The sequence below is a fragment of the Bombyx mandarina genome, chromosome 11, assembly GCF_030267445.1.
Source record: "Bombyx mandarina strain Sakado chromosome 11, ASM3026744v2".
NCBI lineage: Eukaryota > Metazoa > Arthropoda > Insecta > Lepidoptera > Bombycidae > Bombyx > Bombyx mandarina.
The window spans coordinates 4,830,852-4,857,793 of NC_143218.1; the positions used below are offsets into that span (position 1 = coordinate 4,830,852).

Sequence of the window (26,942 nt, forward strand, 5' to 3'; positions counted from 1 at the left end):
AAAACATCGAACTGTTGACGCTAATACCAAATAAACCCGACTTTTAATTACAAAGATAAATGTCGCGTATTAAACGAAGTGTTGCCTAAACCAAATAAATTTTGACCTCTCGACCTGACTCAAAAAAAAAAGTATTTTAATTAAAAAAATTTATTTTTTACAAAACACCACAGACGACACAACGCTTCCGACTTTCCCGCCAAAACGGAACTGCGGAGTCGGCAGTACGCATTTCAATTTCATTTTCTCGGAAAAATGTTTAACTAATTCCTCTTCGGTCCAATTGCATGATGTTATTATGAAAATACCTGAAAAACGATTAATTCACTTTTAGACCGTTAAAATTAAATGAGATTTTAAATGCTAGGTAAGCCTAGGTAGTTAGTTGCTTCCGGGCGGCCTGGTAGGGCCGCCGTACCGCGGAGACCGACGTCGTTGGTCGTCGACTATCGCCTCGACGACCCGTCGGTCGGGCGTCCTCGGGGTGGCGCCGCGTGTCTGGTTGTAGTGTTGACCGCGGGAACCCCCCTACTCTGAACGGGTTCTGACCCCGGACGGAGATCGGACGTCGGGTGTAAGAGTGCAGGGGAGTCGTTTAGTGGGTGGGCCCTAAAATCCTTGGGCCCGCGATCTGCTCTCAACACCTGCAGATCGTTGAGTCTCACATACCCCGCGCGCCCCCTAGGCGCGGGGACCTCGTAGGAGGTTCGGCCCCCGGCCCGAGAAAAAAAAAAAAAAAAAAAAAAAAAAAAAAAAGGTAGTTAGTTGCTTTTCCTGTCCCCGACACTTCAGCTGACCCGTCATTCTGTCCAAATATCAACTCATTTGTTTTTTTTTGGTAAATTAATTGCTTTAATTGCTGTTGTAGACAGACGAGCCACCTGATGGTGAGTTGTTACCGTCGCCAATGAATCGCAGAGTCAAGCTGCTGTATATCGTTAAGTAAATCAATCATTATTCCAGATCCATGTAGTTTTGTTAAAATCCAAATTCATTAGCCATTATAATAGACGGCTTCAATTGTAAATAAAAAAAAAAAAGATTTTAAGTGAAATTGCTTTTTATTTTTATTTTATTGCCGACATGTGTGGACGAGTTCACAGCCCATCTGGTGTTAAATAGTTACTGGAGCCCATAGACATCTACATCTACAACGTAAATGCCGCCACCCACCTTAAGATACGAGTTCTAAGGTCTCAGTATAATTACAACGGCTGCTCCACCCTTCAAGCCGAAATGCATTACTGCTTCACGGCAGCAATAGGGAGGGCGATGGTACCTACCCATGCGGACTCACGCGAAGTCCTACCACCAGTAATTACGCAAATTATAATTTTGCGGGTTTAATTTTTATTACACGATGTTATTCCTTCACCGTGGAAGTCAGTCGTGAACATTTGTAAAGTACGTATTTCATTAGAAAAATTGGTACCCGCCTGCGGGATTTGAACACCGGTGCATCGCTAGTCACGAATGCACCAGACGTCTTATCCTTTAGGCCACGACGACTTCAAGCTTGGTTACGACTTGGTTAAGTATTGCCACTCACCCTCATCGAGCAGCAGTCTATGAATTTGTTCAATGTATTTCTCTCGGCAGGCTTTAGGGTCTATGGGATTCAGGCCTATAGCATCGTATGTGCCCTTGTCATGCACTATGGCATATTGGCCCAACGCTATTACATCGTCCGTTGTTATGTCGAATAACTGCAAATAAAGATAAAGAGAATAATAAATCCTCCAAACGATTTTTTGTATTGCTTAGGTGAGTGGACTGGCTCACGGCCCAGCTGGTGTTAAGTGGTTACCGGAGCCCATGGACATCTACAACGTATATGCCGCCACCCACCTCGAGACATGAGTTGTAAGGTCTCACTTTTAACAGTACAATACCAGCTCTCTATTCTATTCCACACGGTTCCTCACAAACACACTAAAAAAGGGTGCGTGTACTTATGTACGCGCGTAAGAAGTTATACTTTATTTTTATTAATATTTTTTTTTTAAATATTAATTAATTAATAATAAATATTTAACGTTAAAAAATGAATGCTTATAACACATTTTTTTACGAGTGCACATGCGCGAAAGTTCACCTGCGGCTATATTCAGACTCGCCAAGTTACGTCGGTCGTATTGTAATGAGCGATTTAGTGGGCAACTTCATTTCTGTTAATTTTGTGCCACGGTGCGCACGCATCGTAAAATTTCACTCTCATCAATTTTTCATAACGCGCCTAAAGAAGTATAACTTCAAAAAACATTGCCGATTACCTTTCTATATCACAATAGATATGTTCCTACAAAATCCCATGTTGTGGGAAGCCATGTTATATGAGACTAGAAGCCAGTACAAAAATCTACCCATAATCATAACGCTTGTAACAATGCAGAAATATAAAGCAGAATTTCAAAAATTGTGGCATAAATTATATTTATAATGTAGATAAAGAAGTATCCGACATTACTTTGCCTTTAGTTTTTCCGTATTCGACACAAGGGAACAACCTAATTACACCTTGTGCACAATAAATACCTTATAGTTGATGAAGGGATAATTCTGTTTGGCAACTTTTCGGGCTAAGGTAATGGCAGCCTCGCAGTAATCCACTCCGAGTAGATTTGTGAATCCTTCTTTTGCTAATTCAGACAGTGTGTAACCGTTTCCACACCCTGAAAGAAAAAAAACCACTATATTTATTGAATCATTATAAAAATGAAACCTCTGTGTTTACTAGAGTTGTTTTGGTGTACTAGGGAGTGTGCTGAGGACCACCAGCAGCCATCAGAGCAGAGTTCATCTATACTGTGTAGAACAGGGGTTCCCAAACTTATTTTGTCTGCTGCCCACTTTGAGAATAAATTATTTTTGGTGCCCCATTTTTTCACCTACTTAATAACCAATATGGCGAGAGCTCAGTCGGTATCTAAGAGTCCTTCTAGATAAAATCAAATCGACTCCCAAGCTTCTACAGAACGCCCCCACTTTTTTCCGGTTCTCTTACCGCCCCCTTAAGGCCTGCAGCGCCCACAAGGGGGTGTTATCGTCCACTTTGGTAAAGGCTGGCCACTGCATTCATCCACAGTGTTTCCAGAAATCTTTTTTATTTATTTTTATTGCCCTTGTAGGCAGACGAGCATACGGCCCGCCTGATGGTGAGTAGTTACCGCCACCCATGGACTTCAGCAATGCCAGGAGCAGAGCCAAGCCGCTGCCTACCGCTTAATACTCTCCACAAGCCTCATTCGAAGAAGGACATGTCATAGCGCTCGGGAAACACAGTGGAGGGAAGCTCATTCCAAAGCCGGATGGTACGTGGCAAAAAAGACCTCTGGAAACGCACTGTGGATGAACGCAGTGGCTCCAGGTAGTATGGATGAACTCTACTCCGGTGGCGGGCGGTGCGATGGTAAAAACATTTCTGCAACATACGGTCCAGCTTTGGTATGAACTCCCCTCATGGTGTTCGGAGAGTGCTACGCGAACCAGGTTTTTTTTTATTGCTTAGATCGGTGGACGAGCTCACAGCCCACCTGGTGTTAAGTGATTACTGGAGCCCATAGACATCTACAACGTAAATGCGCCACCCACCTTGAGATATAAGTTCTAAGGTCTCAAGTATAGTTACAACGGCTGCCCTACCCTTCAAACCGAAACGCATTACTGCTTCACGGCAGAAATAGGCGGGGCGGTGGTACTTACCCTTGCGGACTCACAAGAGGTCCTACCACCAGTAATCACGCAAATTATAATTTTGCGGATTTGATTTTTATTACACGATGTTATTCCTTCACCGTGGAAGTCAATCGTGAATCGTTGTTGAGTACGTATTTTATTAGAAAAATTGGTACCCGCCTGCGGGATTCGAACACAGGTGCATCGCTTCAACACGAATGCACCGGACGTCTTATCTTTTAGGCCACGACGACTTCAAAAGGTATGAGGAGAGCTCTTAGTGAGCAATGGTTTGGCTCTGACATTGCTGATATCCTTGAGTTGAAGTTGACCACTCATCATCTTGCGAGCTGTAAGAGGATCTGTTTGCGCAACAATAAAAAATATTTTTGATTACAACGCAACTAAATATATGGATTTCTAATATCAAGCTGAGTATTCTAAACTGGTAATACCACTTTAGCTATTTTTTCTTTGTTTTTTTTATTATTAACTAGCTGACCCGGCAGACATCGTAGTGCCTCAATCGATAAAGGAAAGACCTAAACTTTTGTATAAAATAAACTTAAAACAAAAAAAAGGAATCCATTCGACGGGGGACACATCTAAGGAAAAACAAAATTGTTATTTTTATTTAATTCCTAGCATTTTCATATTTATCTACTTTTTAAACCTTCTCTGGACTTCCACAAATAATTCAAAACCAAAATTAGCCAAATCGGTGCAGCCAGGACTAACGAACAGCAATTCATTTTTATATATTATATATTGTTTGACTGGTGGTAGGACCTCTTGTGAGTCCGCACGGGTAGGTACCACCACCCCGCCTATTTCCGCCGTGAAGCAGTAATGCGTTTCGGTTCGAAGGGTGGGGTAGACGTTGTAACTATACTGAGACCTTAGAACTTATATCTCAAGGTGGGTGGCGCATTTACGTTGTAGATGTCTATGGGCTCCAGGAAACACTTAACACCAGGTGGGCTGTGAGCTCGTCCACCCATCTAAGCAATAAAAAATATATATATATATATAGATAGTTCTTTTTTTTTTCGGGCCGGGGCCGAACCTTCTACGAGGTCCCCGTGCCTAAAGGGCGCGCAGGTTATGTGGAACTTAACGATCTGCAAGGTGTTGGGAGCAGACCGCGGGCCCAAGGAATTTTAGGGCCCTATTCACTAAACGACTCCCCGGCACTCTTATACCCGATGTCCGATCTCTGTCCGGGGTCAGAACCCGGTCAGAATAGGGGGGTTGCCGCGGTCAACATTGCAACCAGACACGCGGAGCTACCCCGAGGACGCCCGACCGACGGGTCGTCGAGGCGATAGTCGACGACAAACGACGCGGTCTCCGCGGTACGGCGGCTCTAACAGGCCGCGCGCCCGAGCGATGCCGCTGGTGTTTCGAGATACCCCGCTGGGCCAGAACCAGTCTGCCGGATCGGAACGCGATACAGTGCTGCTGCTAGCGCGACTGGGTTGCTCTCCCACAGTATGTTCGGCAACGACAGCGACGACGACAATGCGGACCGCATCGCAGTCCGCAGCCGCCGACGCGCCGTCCTGTCCTCCTGGTGGCAGCGCGCTAGAGTGACGGTAGCGTGCGGCGCAGCCTCAACCCCTTAGGTCGCCCCGTGACCGTCACCGGGAGGAGACTGCCTCCTATCGATAGATTGCCTTTTATCTGACAATTTTAAATTTCTTAATTCATACAACACTATCATTACTGAGTAAACAACATTGCAATTATGTAGCAGAGAACAGAGTAACAGAGAAAGCGTGGGGAGAAATTATGAAGAAAAGGTATTAGTGAAAATATTGCTGATCCTCCATTCAGAGATATTATAACTCATACTGAAAATTATCACTGTAAAAAGTCAAAATTGACATCCCTCCGTTTCGGCCTTGAAAGGCCCACTTTGTCAGGAGAAAAGCCTAGTATCTCTATGTATAGAACTATCTTAAGCATCTTATATTGTCATAAGAAGAAAAATAAACTATAACAGGGTCAATTCTTATTTTTAAAAACAACATCTAGTGCAATCTAGTCTCTATATATTGATAAAACAAAATCAAAACAGAACAGAGTAATTAATTAAAGAAGAATAATAACAGTAATAACAAAGAGTAAGAACATAAATCGATTTTTAGATTTTAAAATGACTGTTTGTCTGTTGTTTACATATTTTAACTATTGAACAAATTCGCATGTAGATTTCATATGTAGAGATATTTATTTATTTACTTTATAAATCGGTGAACACTGGCTGCACACACAAAAAAGGGTCACATTCCACCTGAGCTTGAACATGCAAATCAGAGCACAGAACAAGCGATAAGGAGGCACGGTCGGCCGAAGTGTTGGCTTTTGATACATTTACCTCACTTCTCATGCGACGTTGGATGTTTTACACATAAGACTTAGAGGCCATCCATAAAGTACGTCACACGAATTTTAGGACTTTTGAACCCCTCCCCCCCTCCTTGTCACAGGTTGTCACATTTTTATAACCCCCCCCCTCATGATGTGACGTCACACATTTTTTAAATTTATGTATGTATTTAAAAATAATCGAGAGAAAACAGCTATTTTCATTTTTTACTTATTTTTATTAAATAATAATCTAATAAAATCAACATAAAGTCCAACATTTCATAAAACCGAAAAAACAAACGACTAGTTAGAAAATAATAAACGATTAATTATATTAATTAAAGATAAAAAACTTAATTATCGAGTGTCCATGGACTTTGGATCCACTCTTTTATATTAGCTATTACTGGTAAATCAGGCACTTCATTTTCGTTCTGAATTTGAACGTCAGGAACATCCTTAGTGTCGACATCATTCTCTTCCATCCATAAAGCATCGTCATCATTCATTAAACAGAGAATTTCTCGGGCACGTCTAGCCGCAATTCTTTGAGGACGAATTTTCGCTAAATTATTAATAAATATAGATCAATAAATTATATATCAAAATAAATATATCAAAAAATTATTAATAAATATAGATCAAGTTTGTAAATTTTTAAAATTTTTAATTCACATACAAACTTTGCGTTTTAGTATTTTAAATTTTAACATGTGACGTCACAAAAGTATTGACCCCCCATGCCCCTTGTCACACGATGTCACACTTCGGTGATACCCCCCCCTCCCCATTAACGTGTGACGTACTTTATGGATGGCCCCTTACAGACAACCAATAATTTTTTTTTAGTGTTATGATGTGGCAAATCGCATAGCAAATAATCCTAATATGTATGTAACTCTATCGTTTCCACCTCCCCATCCACTTAACTGATCTTGACGAAATTCTGTACCAACATAATTCTGAGCCCTGGGAAAGAATATAGGCTACCTTTTATTGCAGTGCCGAGCACAGTCTCCACTCACGTCATACACTGTTGATCACGGGGTCACAGCTGCGAGCGGAAAGGCAGTATACAATATGAGAATTTCCCAGATGGCTGAGTTACATATTAATCTTTGAACATAAAGTATGAACATAATAGGAAAAAATGATTTTCATAAAGCTATGTATTGCGGAATCGTAATTGTAGCAACGTTTTAGCTCGTAAATGAATTCGGTGCGTCTAATTTCTAAGCCAGTACCTAAGTCGATGATGGGACTGTTTCTGTCCACCCCGCAGTCGCAGATCCACCTTATTACTCGGAGGGCACTGTCTTCACCGAACCAAACGTCTCCGGTATCACCAAACTCATCGAAATTCCGAATTTCTTTAGCGTAAGCCTCTTTCCAGTACTCACGAGTTCCTAGTACGGACGGATCTAATTCCGTTTCATCCATTATTTCCACTAGTTTGATTTTGTAATGAAAGAGAATCTTTTACACCGTTTTAAACAGAACATAAATTGTTACGTGTACGTAAGATATAATTCGGAATTACTTTACGATTTATATGAAAACAGTATTAAATTATAGGTTACGTTTACAGTTTGTTATTTGTTTACAAAATCTGTAGGAAAAGGCAAACGTACCTAATCTCATAGAGCATAGTCAATTTAAGAATAAACGGATGTAGTAAAAATCGAATTTTAGCTAAAGTTTATAAACTGTTTCAATTTATTGCATATAGTGAGCTTTAGGCGCAGTTGTTGTTAAGCGGTTATCGCAGTCCATAGAGATCACAACATGAATTGCACCTTGAAACATAAGGTCTAAATCTCAATTGTAGGTTATAATGGCTGCCCTCTAAAAATGTATTAGAATGTATTACTGCTTTACTGCAGATTGGAGATGCCTACATATGCAAACTCACAAGACTTGCCAGCACCAATAACCTGTAAGATTCTGTATAACTACGTATTTAAAAAAAAAAAACTCTATATTGTAGGCGGTTTCGGTCAATCAACCAAATATATATATATATATAAAGCGGTACGACACGAGAATCCTCTCATCCTGGCCACCGGTAACTATATTCCCGATCCTGCGGACAGAATGAAAAGCAGTCGACCTCGCCTCAAACACGTCATTTCGGATCCTCCCGATCCACTAACGGTGCTTTTAGGTATCTCAAGCACCGGTCATCGTCCTCGTCGAACTCGTCGCTTACGACTAAGGGCTCGATGAGTAAATTAACCCCCAGACACAGCCCACTGAGTATCTCGCCGGATCTTCTCAGTGGGTCGCGTTTCCGATCCGGTGGTCGATTCTGCGAAGCACGGCTCTTGTTAGGGTTCGTGTTAGCAACGTCATCAGGTTTCAGCCCCGTGAGCTCACCTACTAGTTAAGGCGACGCGGCGACGCTGATATATCCTCTCAAGGCTATCAACTTAGGTAGGAAAAAAAAGCGAAAATATAAGCATAGAAAATTAGAACAATTTTCGAGCCCTAAGTTCTTCATTCTCAAAATTCCATTCTTATTTCAGTCAAATTTTCTATTTTTTGGGTGAAGCTTTTCATTAAACTAGAGGTCCCGCAGTAGTCGAAATTCGACTATAATTAATTGGAATTGTAAGTTTGTACACTATTAAGATTGTATTTTATACTTCTTTAATCACAAATTTCGCCAAGATTACACTATAAAAAATATTAACAAAGACAAACAATATTTAATCTATTCTCAATTTGACAACAGACGTCAAGAACAAAAGTTTGACAATAAATAGTATGCATACGTGTGTGCGTCAAATACATGGTATGTAGTGTGTGTAATGTTTTCTTTATCGATTTAATGTATCTTTTATGCATTATTTAAAAAAAATATTAGTGTCTACGCGAGACACTGTGGCCTTATTGTTTCTTTAATAAAACCAATTGCATTCTTGCTACTTGATTTAATTATACAATGGTTTGGTTGTGATTGTTCGTCGATGAATCTTGGAATGTGACCTTTCTCGAAAAAAGGAAGGTCTTGTGTCAATAATGATTATTGGGAGGTATCTTCAGAATGTTGTTGAATGCTGTCAGCGCGCGGTCCCGGTAGTAGTAAATGTTTTGGCTAGCTTGCTGTGCTAAACGCGTCAGGCGCCGCGACATACTCCCCCCCGTTGAAAGAGTCTTCTTTCAACACTCCTAGGTTTCTTGGCCATTGAATAGAGGACATAGACGAATGAGTGACCGCCGTATGCTCCCCGTCGCAGTACGAATTTCCGCCACTCTGGTTATGCCATCAGGTCCTGGGAATGTCTGCGAAACCCTGCCAAGGCGCCAGCATAATGGTGGCGTGTTATCTTCTTTTATTAAAACAAGATCACCAATTTTGACATTTGCAGTTTCTTGGGTCCATCTTTGCCGTTGTTGTAATTCGGAGATATATTCTCTTTGCGACCTTGTCCAGAAATGTTGTCGCATTTGTTCAAGACGTTGATAGCGTTGCAGCTTGTTTGAGTTCAAATTTTGAACATCAGCGGATGGAAACGATGTTAGTGGTCGTCCAATGAGGAAGTGTCCTGGGGACAAAGGTAAAAGGTCGTCAGGACTGAAGGACAAAGGACCCAAGGGACGGCTGTTAAGTATTGCCTCCACTTGTGCAAATAAAGTTTGTAGTTCCTCAAAGGTTAGATGGCTATTGCCTATCACACGCTTGATGTGGTGTTTAGCGGATTTTATACCCGATTCCCAAAGACCACCGAAGTGAGGAGAGTAAGCGGGAATGAAATGAAATTTGATTCCTTCTTGAGCAGCAAAGTCAGAAAGAGAGGCATTGTTAGTTCTTAGGTATGTACCTAGTTCTTTAGCTGCCCCCACGAAATTTCGACCGTTGTCGGAGAATATTTCCGCCGGCTTACCGCGACGCGATATGAACCGGCGCAGTGTCAGAATAAAATCATTTTTCGATAAGCCGCTCACTGCTTCTAAATGAATGCATTTATATCGCATGCAAATAAATATGCATAAATAACATTTAATTAGTCTCGATCCACTTCCCTTTCGGTTAAGGATTAGGAACGGACCCGCAAAATCTAGGCCAACCGATATAAAAGGGAAGTCAGGCGTAATACGTTGTGCCGGTAAGTTTGCCATTTTTGGTGTGAATGTTTTACCATTAAACCTTCTGCATGTTCCACAGTTATGCACTATTTGGCGAGCGAGACGTCGCCCATTTATAGGCCACACTGCATCTCTTACCGAAGCTAATAGTAATTGCGGACCGGCATGCATGAGTCGAAGGTGCTCGCGCTCGAAAATTAATTTCGTTAAATGATGGGCAGCGTCGATCAGTATGGGATGCTTTTTCTCAAAGGGACAGTTTGATGCCTGAATCCTACCTCCAACTCTAATTATATTTCGCGAGTCTATGAATGGAGAAAGTGACAAAATTTTAGATTTAGTGTTTAGTTTCTTGTGTTGCTTTAGCAATTTGTATTCTAATGGAAAAGTTTGTCTTTGAGCCATGGCACATAAATGTTCAAAGGAATCCTTTAACTCTTCAGCTGTTACGAAACCTAGGCGTTTGTTTAAAGGATTTTTTAAATTAAAAACGAATCGCCTTACGTAGGCGAATGATCTTTGCAACATTGATAGTTTAGAATAGTAATTAATATTGATAATCGATTCTGAAGCCGTTACTATACTCGTCGTGAGCTCTGGTATGACGTCAAGTTTTTCCAACCCTAGCGTTGGCCAATGTGACTCCTCCTTTTTTAGAAATTCAGGACCATGCCACCACAGTGACAAATCTGGCAGTTTATTGGCTCCGATGCCGAAATTAGATCAGCCGGATTTTCAGCCGTGGGTACATACCTCCAACCTGATGGTTGGGTTATTTCACTAATCTCACCAACGCGATTAGCTACAAACGTCTTTAGATTTCTAGGCACACTCTGTATCCATGCAAGCACCACAGTGGAGTCGCACCAGTAAACTATTCGTGATGGTTTATAATTTATAGATTCGCATACCGTAGCAGTCAATCTAGCAGCCAGTAGAGCAGCGCAAAGTTCTAAGCGCGGTATAGTCATTGATTTCAAGGGCGCAACCTTGGATTTTCCACATAACAACTTAACTGTGCTACACTTGTTAGGACAGATGGATTTTAAATAAATGCATGCGCCATAGGCACTCTGAGATGCATCGCAAAATGAATGGATCTCTATAATTACAGATTGATCACAGAGTACAGTTCTGGGTATTTGTAGACCTTGAATATAATGAAGGTTGTCAGAAAATCTTTTCCAAAACTCTGAAATGTCACGAGGGACTGTTTCATCCCAATCCAATTTCTGGAGCCATAATTTTTGCAAGAGTATTTTTACTTGAATGATGCACGGACTGACCAATCCCAGTGGATCAAAAATTTTAAATATATTGGACATTATGAATCGTTTTGTGATATTTGGACTGTCTGTTTGGATTACAGATTTTATGGGTTAATGTAAATAATCGCGAGACGGATTCCATCCTAAGCCGAGGGTGCTTGAGGAGTCACTAAGTATCAATTTATCATCTGAATTTTGCTCTGCACTGTTCAAAAGATTCGTTACATTACTTTTGTACTTTCGTAATGGGAAGCAAGCTGAACTTAATGCCTTAGAAACAGAATTCTGTATGTATCGTAACTCGTCTTCACTATTGGAGCCAGTTATTAAATCGTCGACGTAGAAGTCGTTTTGGATGACGGATTTTATTAACTTATCTTCACACTCATCCCCCACTTGCTTTAGACACCTTGTGCTTAAATAGCTCGCACTTGCTGTACCGTAAGTAAGAGTATTTAGTTGCAATGTTTTTATTGGCATTGATTCATTATCTCTCCATAATAACATCTGTAAGTGGCGATCATCGGAATGAACAGCGACCTGTCGATAAATTTTTTCAATATCAGCAGTCAGCATGTATCTATATTGCCTAGCTCGTATTAGAATGGAAAAGAGTGAATTTTGTATATTGGGGCCTACCATGAGTATATCGTTTAGTGAATAGCCGGAGGATGACGGAGCTGAGCCATCAAACACCACCCGAATTTTTGTGGATTCGCTTTCCTCTTTAAATATCGCATGATGACACAAGAAGTAGCCTGGCGTTGGAATTGGAACCATCCATTCCGATGCGTGACCGAGTTTGACGTATTCGTGAATAAAATCTGTATACTGAAATTTTAAATTGATATTATTGCGTAATCTTTTTTCTTGGCTAAGTAAACGTTTTCTCGCTAAGTTGTAAGAGTCTCCCAAGCAATCAGGACTATCGATTAGTGGTAGTTTGACACAAAATCTGCCATTCGATAACCGTGTTGTATTTGTTAAAAAATGCGCTTCACATAACTGTTCGGTTTTAGTAAAGATTCTGGCTTGGGGGAGTTCTTCAACGTTCCAAAACCTTGTCAAAATGGTGTCGATGTCCCTTTGTGAGCTTTCTTGTTTGCAAGAAGTAAAAAGAGCAGACTGATTACGTTCAACATACTTTGAACAACTAACATGAATAGGTCCGGCTACCAGCCAACCAAGCTTGGAGCTGATCAAGCTTGGAGCGTTTAATCCCAATGACTGTTGTTGAGTACCCACAATATCCCAAAATATGTTTGCTCCAAGAATGATGTCTATTCGTTTAGGCAAATTGAAACTAGGATCAGCTAGTTGTATATGATTAGGTAATTTGATATTTCGCATATTTATCGGAGCCTTCGGGAGCTCCCCTGTTAGTTCATTAAGCACCAAACAGGATAAAGTAATTTTGTATGAATTATCTATTGATTTTATATTTGCCTTGCAGGCTTCAACTACTCTGTTCGATGAATTATTGCCTATTCCAACTATATTTATAGCATCAGTTTTGATGGTATCAAGTTGAAGCTCTTGGGTCAATGATTGAGTTATAAAAGAAGATTGACTGCCGCTGTCCAAAAGGGCGCGCACCATTTTTACTTTAGTGGTCTTCAGATTTGATACCCCTATGATGGCCGTGGATAAAATAGCTGCAGACAATGAATGCTCGGTGAAAGCAGTTACCGAATTTAAATCATTGTTCTCGTCAGATTTTGAATCTTCAGGGCTATGCAATAATGTGTTATGTCGTTTTTTACACTTTCTGCATGGTCCCAATTTACATTCGTGTTTTTGATGACCCTGCCTCAAGCAGTTTAAGCACAAATTGTATTTTTTAACCAAACTTATTTTTTCGTTAACGTTTTTGGCCTTAAAAGTAGGGCAATTGTAAATTGTATGATCATCATGGCAAAGGATACAAGTGGGTTTGGTTTTATATAGTTGACCAGTTGTAGTAGCATGTACATAATTTGTTTCATATTGTTTTTTATAAACTTGAGGAAGCCTATTGTTATTGTGAATACCCTGACTTCTTTGAGACGTAGCTTGTGGCGTACTAGAATTATTATTGTGTTTACTACGTTTCAAGGCTTCCAAAACATCAGCTCTGTCAATTAAGAACTTGTGAAACTGGTTCAGTTCTGGGACACTATCAAAAGTATTACGCAGTTCTTCCCATTTAATCAGAGTAACATTATCTAATTTGGATGAAAGTAAAAATATTAACAAGATATCCCACTTGTCTGTGGGTAGTCCCAAGCTAGAAAGTGCACGCAAGTTCTTCGTAACATGGTCAACTAAAAATCTTAATGACCTTTCTGATTCGCGTGCTATAGGTTGTACATTGACTAAAGCAGACAAGTGGTAATTGATAAGAAGTCTTTTGTTATTGTACCGCTCACAAAGCAATGACCAGGCGTCTCTGTAATTAGAAGAAGATACTTCGAGGTTGGAGATGATTCTAGCTGCGTCTCCTTCGAGATAGGAAATTAAGTAATGAAATTTATGAATATCGGTAATACGCGAATTATTATGTACTAATGTTTCAAAGGTATCACGGAACTCGAGCCAGCGGAAATAAGCTCCGTCAAATCTAGAAATCTGAATCTGTGGCAGCTTAACACCAGGGTCATCGTGGTGGTGATGGCATTGAGGCTCCGGTGGCGCGACAGACTTTCGGCGCGCCTCTAGTTGAATGTTTGTTTCTGATATCAAACTGTTTGCCGTAGCAATGCATGAAATGATGTCGCGCTCAATACCATCCCTCTCATCGATTTCCCTCTCTAGACTATCGTGATTGAGCACTTCAATATCTGATTGAAGGCTATCAAATTTTGTGGATAAATTTTCAAATCTGTTTAATCTTAGTAATAGCTCAGCTACCTCAATACTGGATAACGGTGATGATTCAAATAAAGCTAAATAATTTTTAAACTTTGTTATTTGACCTTTAATAGAACTACGCCTTAGAATCAGTTCTTTGTATTTACTCATGGCTTTATCAGACCCAGTAGCCATTGTTGTATTTTTAAATTTAATTTACTTGAGTTCTTAGAATATCGTTACTTGTTTTAAAGAATGGAAAAGTTAGTAAATGATTTTTTAAATAATGAAAAACACTCGTTCTGACTTAGCTGCAACGGTTGTTTCATTCGGGTACCGACTCACTCTCCTCCATTCGTTGGCAGTCTTCGCGGTCTCGGAGCACGGCTTATTAAATGCGGTGCTGTATGTTCAGAAGCGGCGCGATCAATCGCGGGGCGAGCCTGGAAACGTCGGCCAAACGAATGAGCAGAAAGAAATAATATATAATTACTAACGTGCTGTTTCGTAAACAGTGACAATTGAATTGGCTAATGTTAAACTTGTTTAATGAATTTTATGACCTTTATTGTATATGAATATATTTTAAAACAATGAATTCTAATGATTTAAGATCAAACAATGATTGAATAATTATAATGTGTAGGTAGATCGCAGAATGACGCGTAAAATTGTATAGAATTTTTACGAAATGCGTGGATAGGCAGCTTGTTAACTGAGAAAACGTTTTTGAAATGAAGGTTTGATTGTTTGTATTTTAAAGCAATGGTAGCAAGATTGCATAACAATGCACTTGGTAATCTTTGTTGAACACTTGGATGATTTACGTAAAATTATGTTAATTATCCTTTGCACAAATGTACGAAACTTCTGATACACTGTGAAGGCAATAATTATGGATTTGATATTAAGGGATTGGGAATGTTGAAGGAAAGACACTTATCTTGTTTGATGAACGACAACGCGGTCGTGGCGAAGTCTTACTGCTGCTGCTTCGCTGCCGGATCCAGCGATTGTCCCGTACTGCGTTCCCTTTTCTTTCCTTTTGGCGGAGATTGCTGATGCGACGCCGTTATCTTAATGATGACTTGGCACGTCGAATGAGGCGGAACGCGTGTCCTGTCACGGTCGCCAAAAAAAAAAAGTATGTCTACGCGAGACACTGTGGCCTTATTGTTTCTTTAATAAAACCAATTGCATTCTTGCTACTTGATTTAATTATACAATGGTTTGGTTGTGATTGTTCGTCGATGAATCTTGGAATGTGACCTTTCCCGAAAAAAGGAAGGTCTTGTGTCAATAATGATTATTGGGAGGTATCTTCAGAATGTTGTTGAATGCTGTCAGCGCGCGGTGCCGGTAGTAGTAAATGTTTTGGCTAGCTTGCTGTGCTAAACGCGTCAGGCGCCGCGACAATTAGCATTGTGCACTTCTTCTCTATAATATATTCTCTATAAGTGTGGAAAATTTCATACTCCTCCGTCTGCGCAATTTTCGTAAAAAGGGATACAAAGTTTTTGCTTCACGTATTATTTCATTAAATTTTATGACCCTTTTTGCATGCGAAATGATCAATGGTTTTGGATTTATATGAAGAACTCTTATGACCTACGATACGTTTGCTTGTAAAACGGGACATAACAAACAAAAAAATTGCCAAAGCTAACGTCACATTATTGTGACATTATCACAATCAGAAATCACTAATCAGTAAATAATCAGTGATAATAGAAAAGAAAAGGATGTAAGTTTTAGAGCCAGAAAACCAGTTGTTCGTGTCTAGTCAAACCAAAATGTCAACAACGCCACCATCCAAATCGTCCTGTATATTCTGTAACATCGCTAACAAACTAGAGGGCACGGAAATATTGTATGAAGATGATGAAGTGTGCGTTTTTCGTGACATCAAACCGGCCAGTCGTTTTCATATTCTGACTATACCTAAAAGGCATATCGAAGATGTCAAGAGCTTGACGAGCGCCGACAAGGAACTACGTAAGTAAATTTCAGTAATTAGAGACACATTGCTGAGATATCTTTGTCTAAACCCCACTGCTTCTATAAAAATATATCATAGGGCAGTACATAGTATTCGTCATGTCTATGCAAAAGGTATGGCCAAAGTTTTAAATAAATAAAAATATGTGGGTATACACCAATTGAAATGTACGTTAAACATGTTATAATGATATAGATTATTCTAAAAGTAGTTAAACAATAATAAAAAGCTTAATTGCGTTTTCTGTACCATAATATGAAAACAATATTATAGCCTTTATTTTCCACAAATTACTTTACACGGTATTCTTGAATTAACTAAAACTGAACTAGTCTTTTTTTCTCAATGACAGAGAGTTCAGTCAATCTATATAAGAAAAATCCTTTTTTTTTAACTTTTAATTTTTTTATTGCTTACATGTGTGGACGAGTTCACAGCCCACCTGGTGTTAAATAGTTACTGAGCCCATAGACATCTGAGTTCTAAGGTCTCAGTATAGTTACAACGGCTGCCCCACCCTTCAAACCGAAACGCATTACTGCTTCACGGCAGAAACAGGCAGGGTGGTGGTACCCACCCGCGCGGACTCACAAGAGGTCCTACCACCAGTAATTATGCTAATTATAATTTTTGTGGGTTTGATTTTTATTACACAATGTTTTTCCTTCACCGTGGAAATCTATCGTGAACATTTGTTGAGTACGCATTTCATTAGAAAAATTGGAACCCGCCTGAGATTCTAACACCGGCTGCATCGCTCAGCACGAATGCACCGGACGTCTTATCCCTTAGGCCACGACGACTTCAAAACCTGGACCTAAAAGGTTTTATATATAAAAAAAAAAACATTGCATTTGTAGAAAAATCAGAAAACAGTCCACCTCATATTGAGTGGTTGCTGTCTCACATGGATGTGAGCATGTGAGTACTCTCCGCAGGCCTCGTTTGATGAAAAATATGTCATTGCTCCCAGAAAACAGGAGGAATAAAACCGTTCCAATATCGAGTCGAGGGAACGCGCCCCCGCCCCCGTCACGTCACAGCCGGAGTCCCGCAAGGCTCCGTCCTCTCCCCGTTACTGTTCAGTTTGTATATCAATGATATACCCCAGTCTCTGGAGACCCATCTGGCACTCTTCGCCGATGACACGGCTATCTAGTACTCGTGCAGGAAGAAGTCGTTGCTACATCGGCGACTTCAGACCGCAACTACCACCATGGGACAGTGGTTCCGGAAGTGGCGCATCGACATCAACCCCACGAAAAGCACAGCGGTGCTCTTCAAAAGGTGTCGCCCTCCGAACACCACGTTGAGCATCCCACTCCCGACTAGGCGCGTCAACACCTCCGCCTCCGCCATTCGCCCAATCACGATGTACGACCAACCCATACCATGAGCCCCGAAGTTCAAATACTTAGGCGTCACCCTCGACAGAAGGATGACATTCCGCCCCCATATAAAGACGGTACGCGACCGTGCCGCCTTCATACTAGGTCTCTACCCGATGATATGCAGGCGAAGTAAAATGTCCCGTAGAAATAAGGTGACACTCTACAAAACTTGCATACGCCCCGTCATGACATATGCAAGTGTAGTGTTCGCTCAGGCGGGCCGCACTCGCTTAAAATCATTCCAAGTTATTCAATCCCGATTTTGCAGGATAGCCGTCGGAGCCCCGTGGTTCATCAGGAACGTCGACCTCCATGACGACCTGGACCTAGAGTCCATCAGTAAGTATCTGCAGTCGGCGTCGATGCGCCACTTCGATAAAGCGGCACGAAACGAGAACCCTCTCATCGTGGCCGCCGGTAACTACATTCCCGATCCTGCGGAAAGAATGGAAAGCAGTCGACGTCGCCCCAAACACGTCATTTCGAATCCTCCCGATCCACTAACGGTGCTTTTAGGTACCTCAAGCACCAGTCACCGTTCTCGTTGAACTTGTCGCTTGCGACGAAGGGCTCGACGAGTAAATTAACCATCAGATACAGCCCACTGAGTTTCTCGCCATATCTTCTCAGTGGGTCGCGTTTCCGATCCGGTGGTAGATTCTGCGAAGCACGGCTCTTGCTAGGGTTCGTGTTAGCAACGTCGTCAGGTTTGAGCCCCGTGAGCTCACCTACTAGTTAAGGTTACGCTGGAATAACCTCTCAAGGCTATCAGCTTAGGCAGGAAAAAAAAGGAATAAAACTTATCACAACTTTGATGTTATGTGATAAACTAGTGAATATTAAAACTTATTTTTTTTTATTGCCCTTGTAGGCAGACGAGCATACGGCCCACCTGATGGTGAGTGGTTACCGTCGCCCATGGACTTCAGCAATGCCAGGGGCAGAGCCAAGCCGCTGCCTACCTAGTAGCTGCAAGAACAATTATAGTCCTAAGAAGAATTGGCCAAGAAAAACTTAGCTAGCTTATTTTTGACTGATTCATTTGTAGTTTTTTAGTAGTAATAATACTAGTAGTTTTTTTTATTGACCTGTACACGACCCTCCCAATGGTAAGTGGTTACCGTCGCTCATGGACATCAGCAATACCAGGGGCAGGGCCTAGCTGCTGCCTACTGCCTATATCTGTTCTAAATTATTAATGAATTCTGGTGCTTAGGATTTACAGGAACTTACTCAATGACCATAATAATATTCTGACAGTTGAAATACATAATCTTATTTAAATAATAATCATATAATGTTTGTTTTAGTTAACAGAATGATATCCATATCGAGAGAGTTGTTGTCTAAGAACAATTTGAGTATTGAAGATGCACGCTTTGGGTATCACTGGCCACCGTTTCGTTCAGTCAAACATTTGCATCTGCATACTATAGCGCCTGAATCCGAGATGGGATTCATTGGAAGAGTGATATTCAAAAAAAACTCTTATTGGTTTGTTTCGGTAAGGATAGTAGGAACAAATTTGTAAGGCACTGAAGATAGGGCACCTGGATTGGAAGGTGGTACACTGGTTGTCAGCTTTATGCTGTGAAGAGATCACATGTTTAAATTTAAAGGGTTGCCCAGATCATATTAAAACGTAATCCGCATGAATGGCTAATATTATATTTAAATTATGATTTTAATTAAGTAATATTTATTTTATAAAACTAAAACTTTTGCACGGGACTCATTTTACAGTATTAGACATAAAGAGTAAGTTTGTCCTTTTCTAGTTATAAACTGATGGAATACATGTTTATAAGTTGTTCGAAGGATAAAACTCATTTTCTTAAAAAAAAAAAAGTTAAGCCGCTTCAAATCTAAAGATGCGATTTATTAACATATTTTAGGAAATGATATAAGTAAATAGGGTGTTGCCTATTAGGTCATTGACACTTCAGAATAGTTAATAGAAGCATTTTGTACCTTCGAAAGATCAACTATAGACACAATTTTAATGATTTGTTGCTATTAATAAACAAATTTGATTGAATGAAAGATGGCAGTTATTTATGTTTACAAATTTTATTTCAGCCGGAATATGTCGCCTCTATTTTAATGTGAAGTGTAATTGGAGTCTAAATAAATTATTTTACCTAAATTCAACAACACAGACATAATTTTGATGGTGTCAGTTTAAGGTTTGAAGCCCAAAGCATAATATTATGATGTATCGTAAAAGAAAACGCGTATAAAGGCGCCTCTCCATAATTAAATGCGACTATTGCTCTGTGTTGGTGATATCTATCCACTCCATGACATACGTGACTACATGTCAGTAGCGTAAGACTTGAGTCGGAGGAACATCTAATTACGTATATTTATTATTGTTTTTAATTAGACCAAAATACATATATTATTGACTAAAATTTTATTGTTTTATTATAACCTAACCCAGTGGTCGGTAAACTTATTAGCCAAAGAGCCAGATATGCAAATAAAAACGATTTAAAAAAACTGAGATCCAAATCTGTTTGATCTGTCTGTGTGACTTGTAGAAACGCGCGAGTCTACTTCGCGTCCTGTACAGTGTTTCCACTATAATGATTTCCCCACTTCGATAAAGCGGCACGACACGAGAACCCTCTCATCGTGGCCGCCGGTAACTACATTCCCGATCCTGCGGACAGAATGGAAAGCAGTCGAGGTCGCCCAAAACACGTCATCTCGGATCCTCCCGATCCACTAACAGTGCTTCTAGGTACTTCAAGCACCGGTCACCGTTTTCGTCGAACCCGTCGCTTGCGACGAAGGGCTCGACGAGTAAATTAACTCTCAGACACAGCCCACTGAGTTTCTCGCCGGATCTTCTCAGTGGGTCGCGATTCCGATCCGGTGGTAGATTCTGCGAAGCACGACTCTTGCTAGGGTTCGTGTTAGCATCGTCGTCAGGTTTGAGCCCCGTGAGCTCACCTACTAGTTACGGTTACGCTGGAATAGCCTCTCTAGGCAACCAGCTTAGGTAGGAGAAAAAAAAAATTATTTCCTTTCCCCACGCTTCAATTCCAATTTCCCCTTCTTAGGGATTTTTTCCCCTCAAAAAATTTTCTGCTGTAGTTTTTACTTTCGGCCCTAGTAGCTGTAGTAACTAAAAAAAGAAAAAGTCTATCGATTTTCTTCTATAACCTGCCCACGCCTCTTATACTATGATAATATTATTTACGAAATGGTCGCATCAATCCTGTGTGTAAATCTGGTTTGAAAAGAACGGTAACAACTTCTACAACTAATGAAAAATCAACTAGAAATACCACACTTTAAGTTTGTACAGTCCAATGCAACTGCAAGCGAATCTAAAAAAATTAGACTAAAGCGCCTTATTCACTATCCATCTTGCTGTACGTCCCGCCAAAGCCATGCACGGTGCACGATGCATTTAGCGCTTTATTCACGATCCATCACGGCTGTACGTCAGCTCAAGGCCGCGGTGCTGGATGTATCAAGCGCGAACAGAATAAATCGAACGAATTAAATGATAGGGTTTTAATTTATTTAAAATGCCAGCTGTTTTATCAAAACGCCAAAAATGGGAGTCCTTCTGATGGTGTCAGCAGCAGCAGAAGAGAGGCAAAAAATAGCAAGAGGTTTTGGATGATTTTTTTAAACGTGCAGAGTATACTCAAATAATTAATATCATTTTTTACGCACGCTATCAATCCTTGCAGCTTCCCCTAAAATGGGCCTAAAAAATTGTAATAAGTTTATTATTTTTTGTTTATTCATATAGTCTGCGCTTGAGACATTCCACAAACATGTGGAACTTATATCTTTCAATAAATCTTGAAAGTGTTTGCCGATCCATTTTGACGTGCAGTCTCCTCTCGAAACAAGCTACAAATGTTAAATCTGCTGTACAGCAAGTCTATACACGATCAAGCACGCACGACGCAGGACCGCTCTGACGTACGTCAGCGTTATTCACTGTCTATCTGCACGACGCTCGCGGTGGTGGGGGCACTCGCTGGACGCAAAATCGGTCGTGCAAATCCAGCAAACAATTAATAATAATTATCGACGTACGTCAAGCCTATTCATGATCCTTTTGCATCGTGCATCGTGCATGGCCTTGGCGGGACGTACAGCAAGATGGATCGTGAATAAGGCGCTTAAGCATGAATAAAGTACCTATAATTAGACGATTCGTATTTTATTTATAGCCTCACCAGAAATCTATATAACTTGGAGCTGTATACTCACCTCTTATTCCAAGTCAGTTTACGCAATCAGTACATCCATTTTAGCACAGAATAATATTTTAGACCTTAAACAGAATGGAAATAAGGGTAAGTATACGCCACCTGCACGTGTTGTTACTGTTTCTTTTAAACAGCAACACGCTAGTCCACAGTAGAGTCCATAAAAAAATAGTTCCGAAATTTATCGCAATATATTAAGCTAGGTTTTACCCATGACTTCCCGCAATTTCCCCTTTTTCTCCCCCTATGGACCCTAATTTCCCCTCAAATGGGGAATTTGCCCTCATTGTGGAAACACTGAATTCTGTACCCCGCACCACAGTCTTCACCCGACCGTACAACAGTCGCTGTCGAGTGTCGACCAAAGTAATAGTGTTCTGTGGTGTCGACCGTCTCACGGAGTAGAAACACTTCTATTCTCGCTAAATTAATATCAGTGGGCCGAGCAACTAAAATTATCCGGCCGTGGACGAAAAGTCGAAGCCGTGTGATAGCCACCGGGTGGCGTTGTTTTCCTTTTTTTGTTAAAATGTTGATACAGAATTTACAGCCATTTTTAAATGAACTCATATAAAAAGAAATTTTCAACAATACACATCTTGTTTGTGTTAAGATTTCATTTATAACAATGCTTAAGAATTATTTAATATTAAAAACATATATTTTTCGTGAAATAATATTTTTTTTTGTAATAAATTACTACCGCAAATCATAAAATAAATGCTATATTGTATACTGCTTTGATTAATATGTATAATAATTGTATGACCGTACATACTATTAACCGACTTTTTCGTCCACAGCTAGATAATATTAGAGGCCGGGCAAGCCCGTAGGATATTTGTGCCAGAGCCACACTCAAGGGTTCAAAGAGCCGCATTGGGCTCCGATGCCGCACTTTGTCGACCTCTGACCTAACCTAATGATAAATAATCGAATTGGGTCAATTCGGATGAAATTGAATGAAATGAGATGAACTAAAGTCTCTGTAAAATCGTGATTATTTACGTACTGTTACTTCAATGGAGTTTTTGCAAGAATCGGAGAAGCCACATCCAGCGACTTTATTTCATTTTCACCACACTCGTACAGTTTCTAAGATGTTAGTTATACGATTTACAAACCGACATTATTACACAATATTTAAACCTAAAGAAACACGGTTAATATGTAATAAAATGTTCATATTCACACAACTTCATCTGTCGTGCTGCCGCCAAAAATTCATCCATATTAAATAATAGGTTGGGGAAAAGTTTTTTCGCATTAAAGTATGTATGAACTTGTAATAAAATCTCTTTGGTTTGGTATCATTAAAAGTTTAAATTTTAAAGAAGATAATTCCAAATTCAAATTAGGTTAATGTGTGATTTTTATTTATTTTTCTTACTGTCAAGGTAAGTGAATCTAATGAAGAAATTCAATACAATTTAAAATTTTACTACAAAAAAGGTAAAAATGTGGTGCTAGGTGGTGTTAATGCATCCGCTGTATAGTCCTGACCTTGCACCTTCAGATTTCCACCTGCTTCGGTCTTTTCAGACTTCTTTAGGCAGTGTCAGGTTAACATCACGAGAGGACTGCCAAAACCAGTTGTCGCGGTATTTTGATTAGAAGACCTAAAATTTCTATAGCAATGTGATCATATCCCTACCTACAAGATGGCAAAAAGCTATCGAACAGAATGGTACCTACATACTTTAGATAAATGTAAATAAACTATATTAAAAAATGTTGTGAATTTTCTTAAAAATGCGAAGAAACCCTTTCCCCAACCTATTAATATGGAATCTTTTCGAAATTCAATTCCAACGCACTTTGGATCTTATTTACAGTCCTACAAACGTATATTTCTACGTTTTAATGTCGCTTCTACTACCTATTTACCTACGCGACCACAGAAACTGATTTTTTTCCACCTACCCATTCGCTGGTAGCTTAAGCGGCCATTCCAGCTATGCACTGACTGGTAGGTGAGTTCACGGGCTCAACTTGAGAGAATTTGCTATTGCCCTATCAAGAGCAGTGCTTCGCAGAATCTAAAGCCGGATCGGAATCGCGACCCACTGAGAAGATCCGGCGAAAAACTCAATGGACTGTGTTTGAGGGCTATTTTGTTCGTCGAGGACGGTGACCGTTGCTTGAGGTACCTAAAAGCACGGATATTGGTTCGGGAGGGTCCGAGATGACGTGCTTAGAGCGACGGAGCGGCGACTGTTTACCGTTCGGGCCGCAAGATCGGTTGTAGCTTCCGGCGGCCACGCTAAGAGGCTTATCATGTCGCACCGTCTTCGCGAAATGGCGCACTGGTGCTCTTTTCTACTTACTAATGGAAAGCAGTTCCAAGTCGTTCGTTCCTCACGAACCACGGTGCTCCGACGGTTATCCTGCAAAAAAGGTATTGAATAAAGTTGCGGGCCACGTGAGCGAACACTACACTTGCATGGGTCATGACGGAACCTAGGCAAGTTTTGTAGAGAGCCGCCTTATTTTGAAGTACAGTATGCTTCGTGTGAGTTTTTTAACGTTCTCCATAGCGTAAAAGTTAGCTCAAATTTGTATGGAGTCGGAACGCTTGCCTACGTTTGCCGGTAGGGCGCTGCTTCAACTGCATACAAAGTGGTAGATTTTGCGCTATCGGTAACGTTAAAAAACTTTCATCGGATAGAAATTATCTCGCCGCGGCAAGAGAATTTGCCGAAGCTTACTTCTTAATTTTGGATTCGTACCGAAATTCGGCGGATAGATGGCGCTTGTACAAGCGATATTCTTGGAACCCAATAGCCTTCAACACGGCTTGGTTAATTTGTAACATTAACATAACAATACAATTGAAGACATCTGTTTAAATATGTAATTGGTAATTTTATATTGTCGGTTTCGCTATCAGCTTACTTATGTTCAGACTTTGTATATTTGTTTAAATTAATTACATGGCATAAGTACGGACACGAGACATATTCCATTACAAGGCGAATCTACATAAATATATTAAAAGTAACTATAGTGTTTCACTGTTCTCGTTTTTGTAGTTTTAAACGCAAAGCCCGAGAAGTGTGGGTGGTGCTAAGCATTATGTGTAAACTCAATCGTAGACAATAAACGCACAGCCTTCGTCGTCCTAGCCATGTCCTTTCGCATCCTCCCGATCCATTCTCGGTGATTTTTAGGTGTTCCAAGCACAGGACACTATTTTCGCCGGAACTTCTCAATGGGTCACGAATCCGTGTGCTTAGTGCGAGTTTTTTAACGTTCTCGATAGCGTAAAAGCTAACTAGTTGGAACGTTTGCCTACGTTTGCCGCTAGGGGCGCTGTTCTAACTGCATACATGCGTTATGCACCCCGATCGGGTATTCGATTCCGCACTGCTCTCGCTAGGGCAGATGTTAGCAAAGGGTGTATCATGATGCTCTTCATGAACGGAGCAGACGTATGCGTTAACATGGGCCAGAGGATGGCTGCTTGTATTACTACCAGCCTAGCCGACTGTTGTTCCTACAGCCACTGGTAGCGGTCTCGACGAGCGGTCGACATAGTCTGTGGTACAGACATAGAAAGCCCGCCAAATTCAGGTTTAAATGTGTAATAGCGGTGGTTTATTATCTGTTTAATATCTGTGAAAATGCACAAATGTGGGAAAATTAGACAAAGCCGCTGGACGTAGCTTTTCGGGATCCTCCACAACGCCCACTGAAAATTTTTCAGTAATAAATTTAATAAAAAAAAAACCATTTTATTGAGATTATATTTAATCCTATATCATCTCATCTTAATTTCATCTCAAATTAATCATCTTCATTCCATTTCATACCATATTATCACTTTTCATAAAAATAAGAATATAAATCAAAATAGCTTGACCTAAAGGTTACCAGGCCATAAAATCCCTTAAAAAAGCCCGTCAAAAATGTAAAATGTAAAATTGCACTGATAATATTTTAATTGTACAATGTGTGACCGCGAATCCGTACTCATGAACAAATCTTGGACATGATGGTGCCGTCTGCGGGTAACAGACTCAATAAATACCGATGTTGATATTCGTAACAATTTTAATAAGTATGTACGCATTAATTTTGGATAAACGTTGCTTAGCACAACTTAAGATTGTGTATTATATTTTATTAACCAACCGCCTTTTTTTTTCGGACCGGGGGCCGACCCTCCTACGAGGTCCCCGCGCCTAGTTGGCGCGCGGGGTGTGTGAGACTCAACGATCTGCAGGTGTTGAGAGCAGACCGCGGGCCCAAGGAATTTTAGGGCCCACTCACTAAAGGACTCCCCTGCATTCTTACACTCGACGTCCGATCTCCTTCCGGGGTCAAAACCCGGTCAGAGTAGGGGGGTTCCCGCGGTCAACACTACAACCAGACACGCGGCGCCACCCCGAGGACGCCCGACCGACGGGTCGTCGAGGCGATAGTCGACGACCAACGACGTCGGTCTCCGCGGTACGGCGGCCCTACCAGGCCGCCCTGGCGATGCTGCTGGTGTTCCGGGATACCCCGCTGGGCCAGAACCAGCCTGCCGGGTCGGAACGCGGTACACCGCCGACAGGGTTGCTCTTCCACAGTATGTTCGGCGACGACAGCGACGACGAAAATGCGGACCGCATCGTAGTCCGCAGCCGCCGCCGCGCCGACGCGCCGTCCCGTACTCCTGGTGCCATCGGGTTAGAGTGACGGTAGCGTGCGGCGCAGTCTCAGCCCCCTTAGGTCGCCCCGTGACCATCATCGGGAGGAGACTGCCTCCTCATAGGGGCCGGAGCTGGACAAACGCCCTCCTCCGACCCCCGGCTCGGCGGCATTAACCAACCGCATGCCTGAAGTCAAACCACGTTGGGTTATAACTCCAGACCCATAATGATTTTAACGAATTGTAATGAAAATCGAAATAAATATACAATTGTTATTTCACGTTAAAAACAAGTTATACATAATTGCGTTGGGTAATACGTGAGTCGACACATCCAAATACCCCTGTCGCGCGTACGTCGTGACGGGTTCGGTGGGAACCTCTGCTAGGTTTACTTCCTAGCTTGGCTCCTCATTGAATCTGTGGCTGATTACGGCATAT

The 26,942-nt window shown here is 41.0% G+C and overlaps 2 protein-coding genes across 2 annotated transcripts; one reads left to right on the forward strand and one right to left on the reverse strand.

Moving 5' to 3' along the window:
* Positions 1–134: 134 nt before the first annotated feature.
* LOC114242820 (EEF1A lysine methyltransferase 2) lies at positions 135–7,629 on the reverse strand. The gene is made up of 4 exons (XM_028174100.2): positions 7,293–7,629; positions 2,536–2,672; positions 1,550–1,706; positions 135–308 (listed from the first exon to the last, which is right to left on the reverse strand). The coding sequence occupies exons 1-4, from the start codon at positions 7,486–7,488 to the stop codon at positions 151–153; spliced, it is 648 nt and encodes a 215-aa protein (XP_028029901.1). The 5' UTR covers positions 7,489–7,629; the 3' UTR covers positions 135–150.
* Positions 7,630–15,892: 8,263 nt separating this feature from the next.
* LOC114242822 (adenosine 5'-monophosphoramidase HINT3) lies at positions 15,893–20,038 on the forward strand. Its single transcript, XM_028174102.2, has 3 exons — positions 15,893–16,229; positions 18,935–19,128; positions 19,704–20,038. The coding sequence occupies exons 1-3, from the start codon at positions 16,028–16,030 to the stop codon at positions 19,731–19,733; spliced, it is 426 nt and encodes a 141-aa protein (XP_028029903.2). The 5' UTR covers positions 15,893–16,027; the 3' UTR covers positions 19,734–20,038.
* Positions 20,039–26,942: the final 6,904 nt, after the last annotated feature.

What these genes read in the sequence shown, in the direction of transcription:
- LOC114242820 (XM_028174100.2), bottom strand. Translation starts at nt 7,488, where the DNA reads ATGGATGAAACGGAATTAGATCCGTCCGTACTAGGAACTCGTGAGTAC. An exon ending in ATCCCTTCATCAACTATAAG is followed by an intron (nt 1,707 to 2,535) that starts GTATTTATTGTG and finishes CTTTATTTGCAG; the next exon opens with TTATTCGACATAACAACGGA. An exon ending in TAGACTGCTGCTCGATGAGG is followed by an intron (nt 309 to 1,549) that starts GTGAGTGGCAAT and finishes ATCGTTTTTCAG; the next exon opens with GTATTTTCATAATAACATCA.
- LOC114242822 (XM_028174102.2), top strand. Translation starts at nt 16,028, where the DNA reads ATGTCAACAACGCCACCATCCAAATCGTCCTGTATATTCTGTAACATC. An exon ending in GAGCGCCGACAAGGAACTAC is followed by an intron (nt 16,230 to 18,934) that starts GTAAGTAAATTT and finishes TGTTTGTTTTAG; the next exon opens with TTAACAGAATGATATCCATA. An exon ending in ACTCTTATTGGTTTGTTTCG is followed by an intron (nt 19,129 to 19,703) that starts GTAAGGATAGTA and finishes ATTTTATTTCAG; the next exon opens with CCGGAATATGTCGCCTCTAT.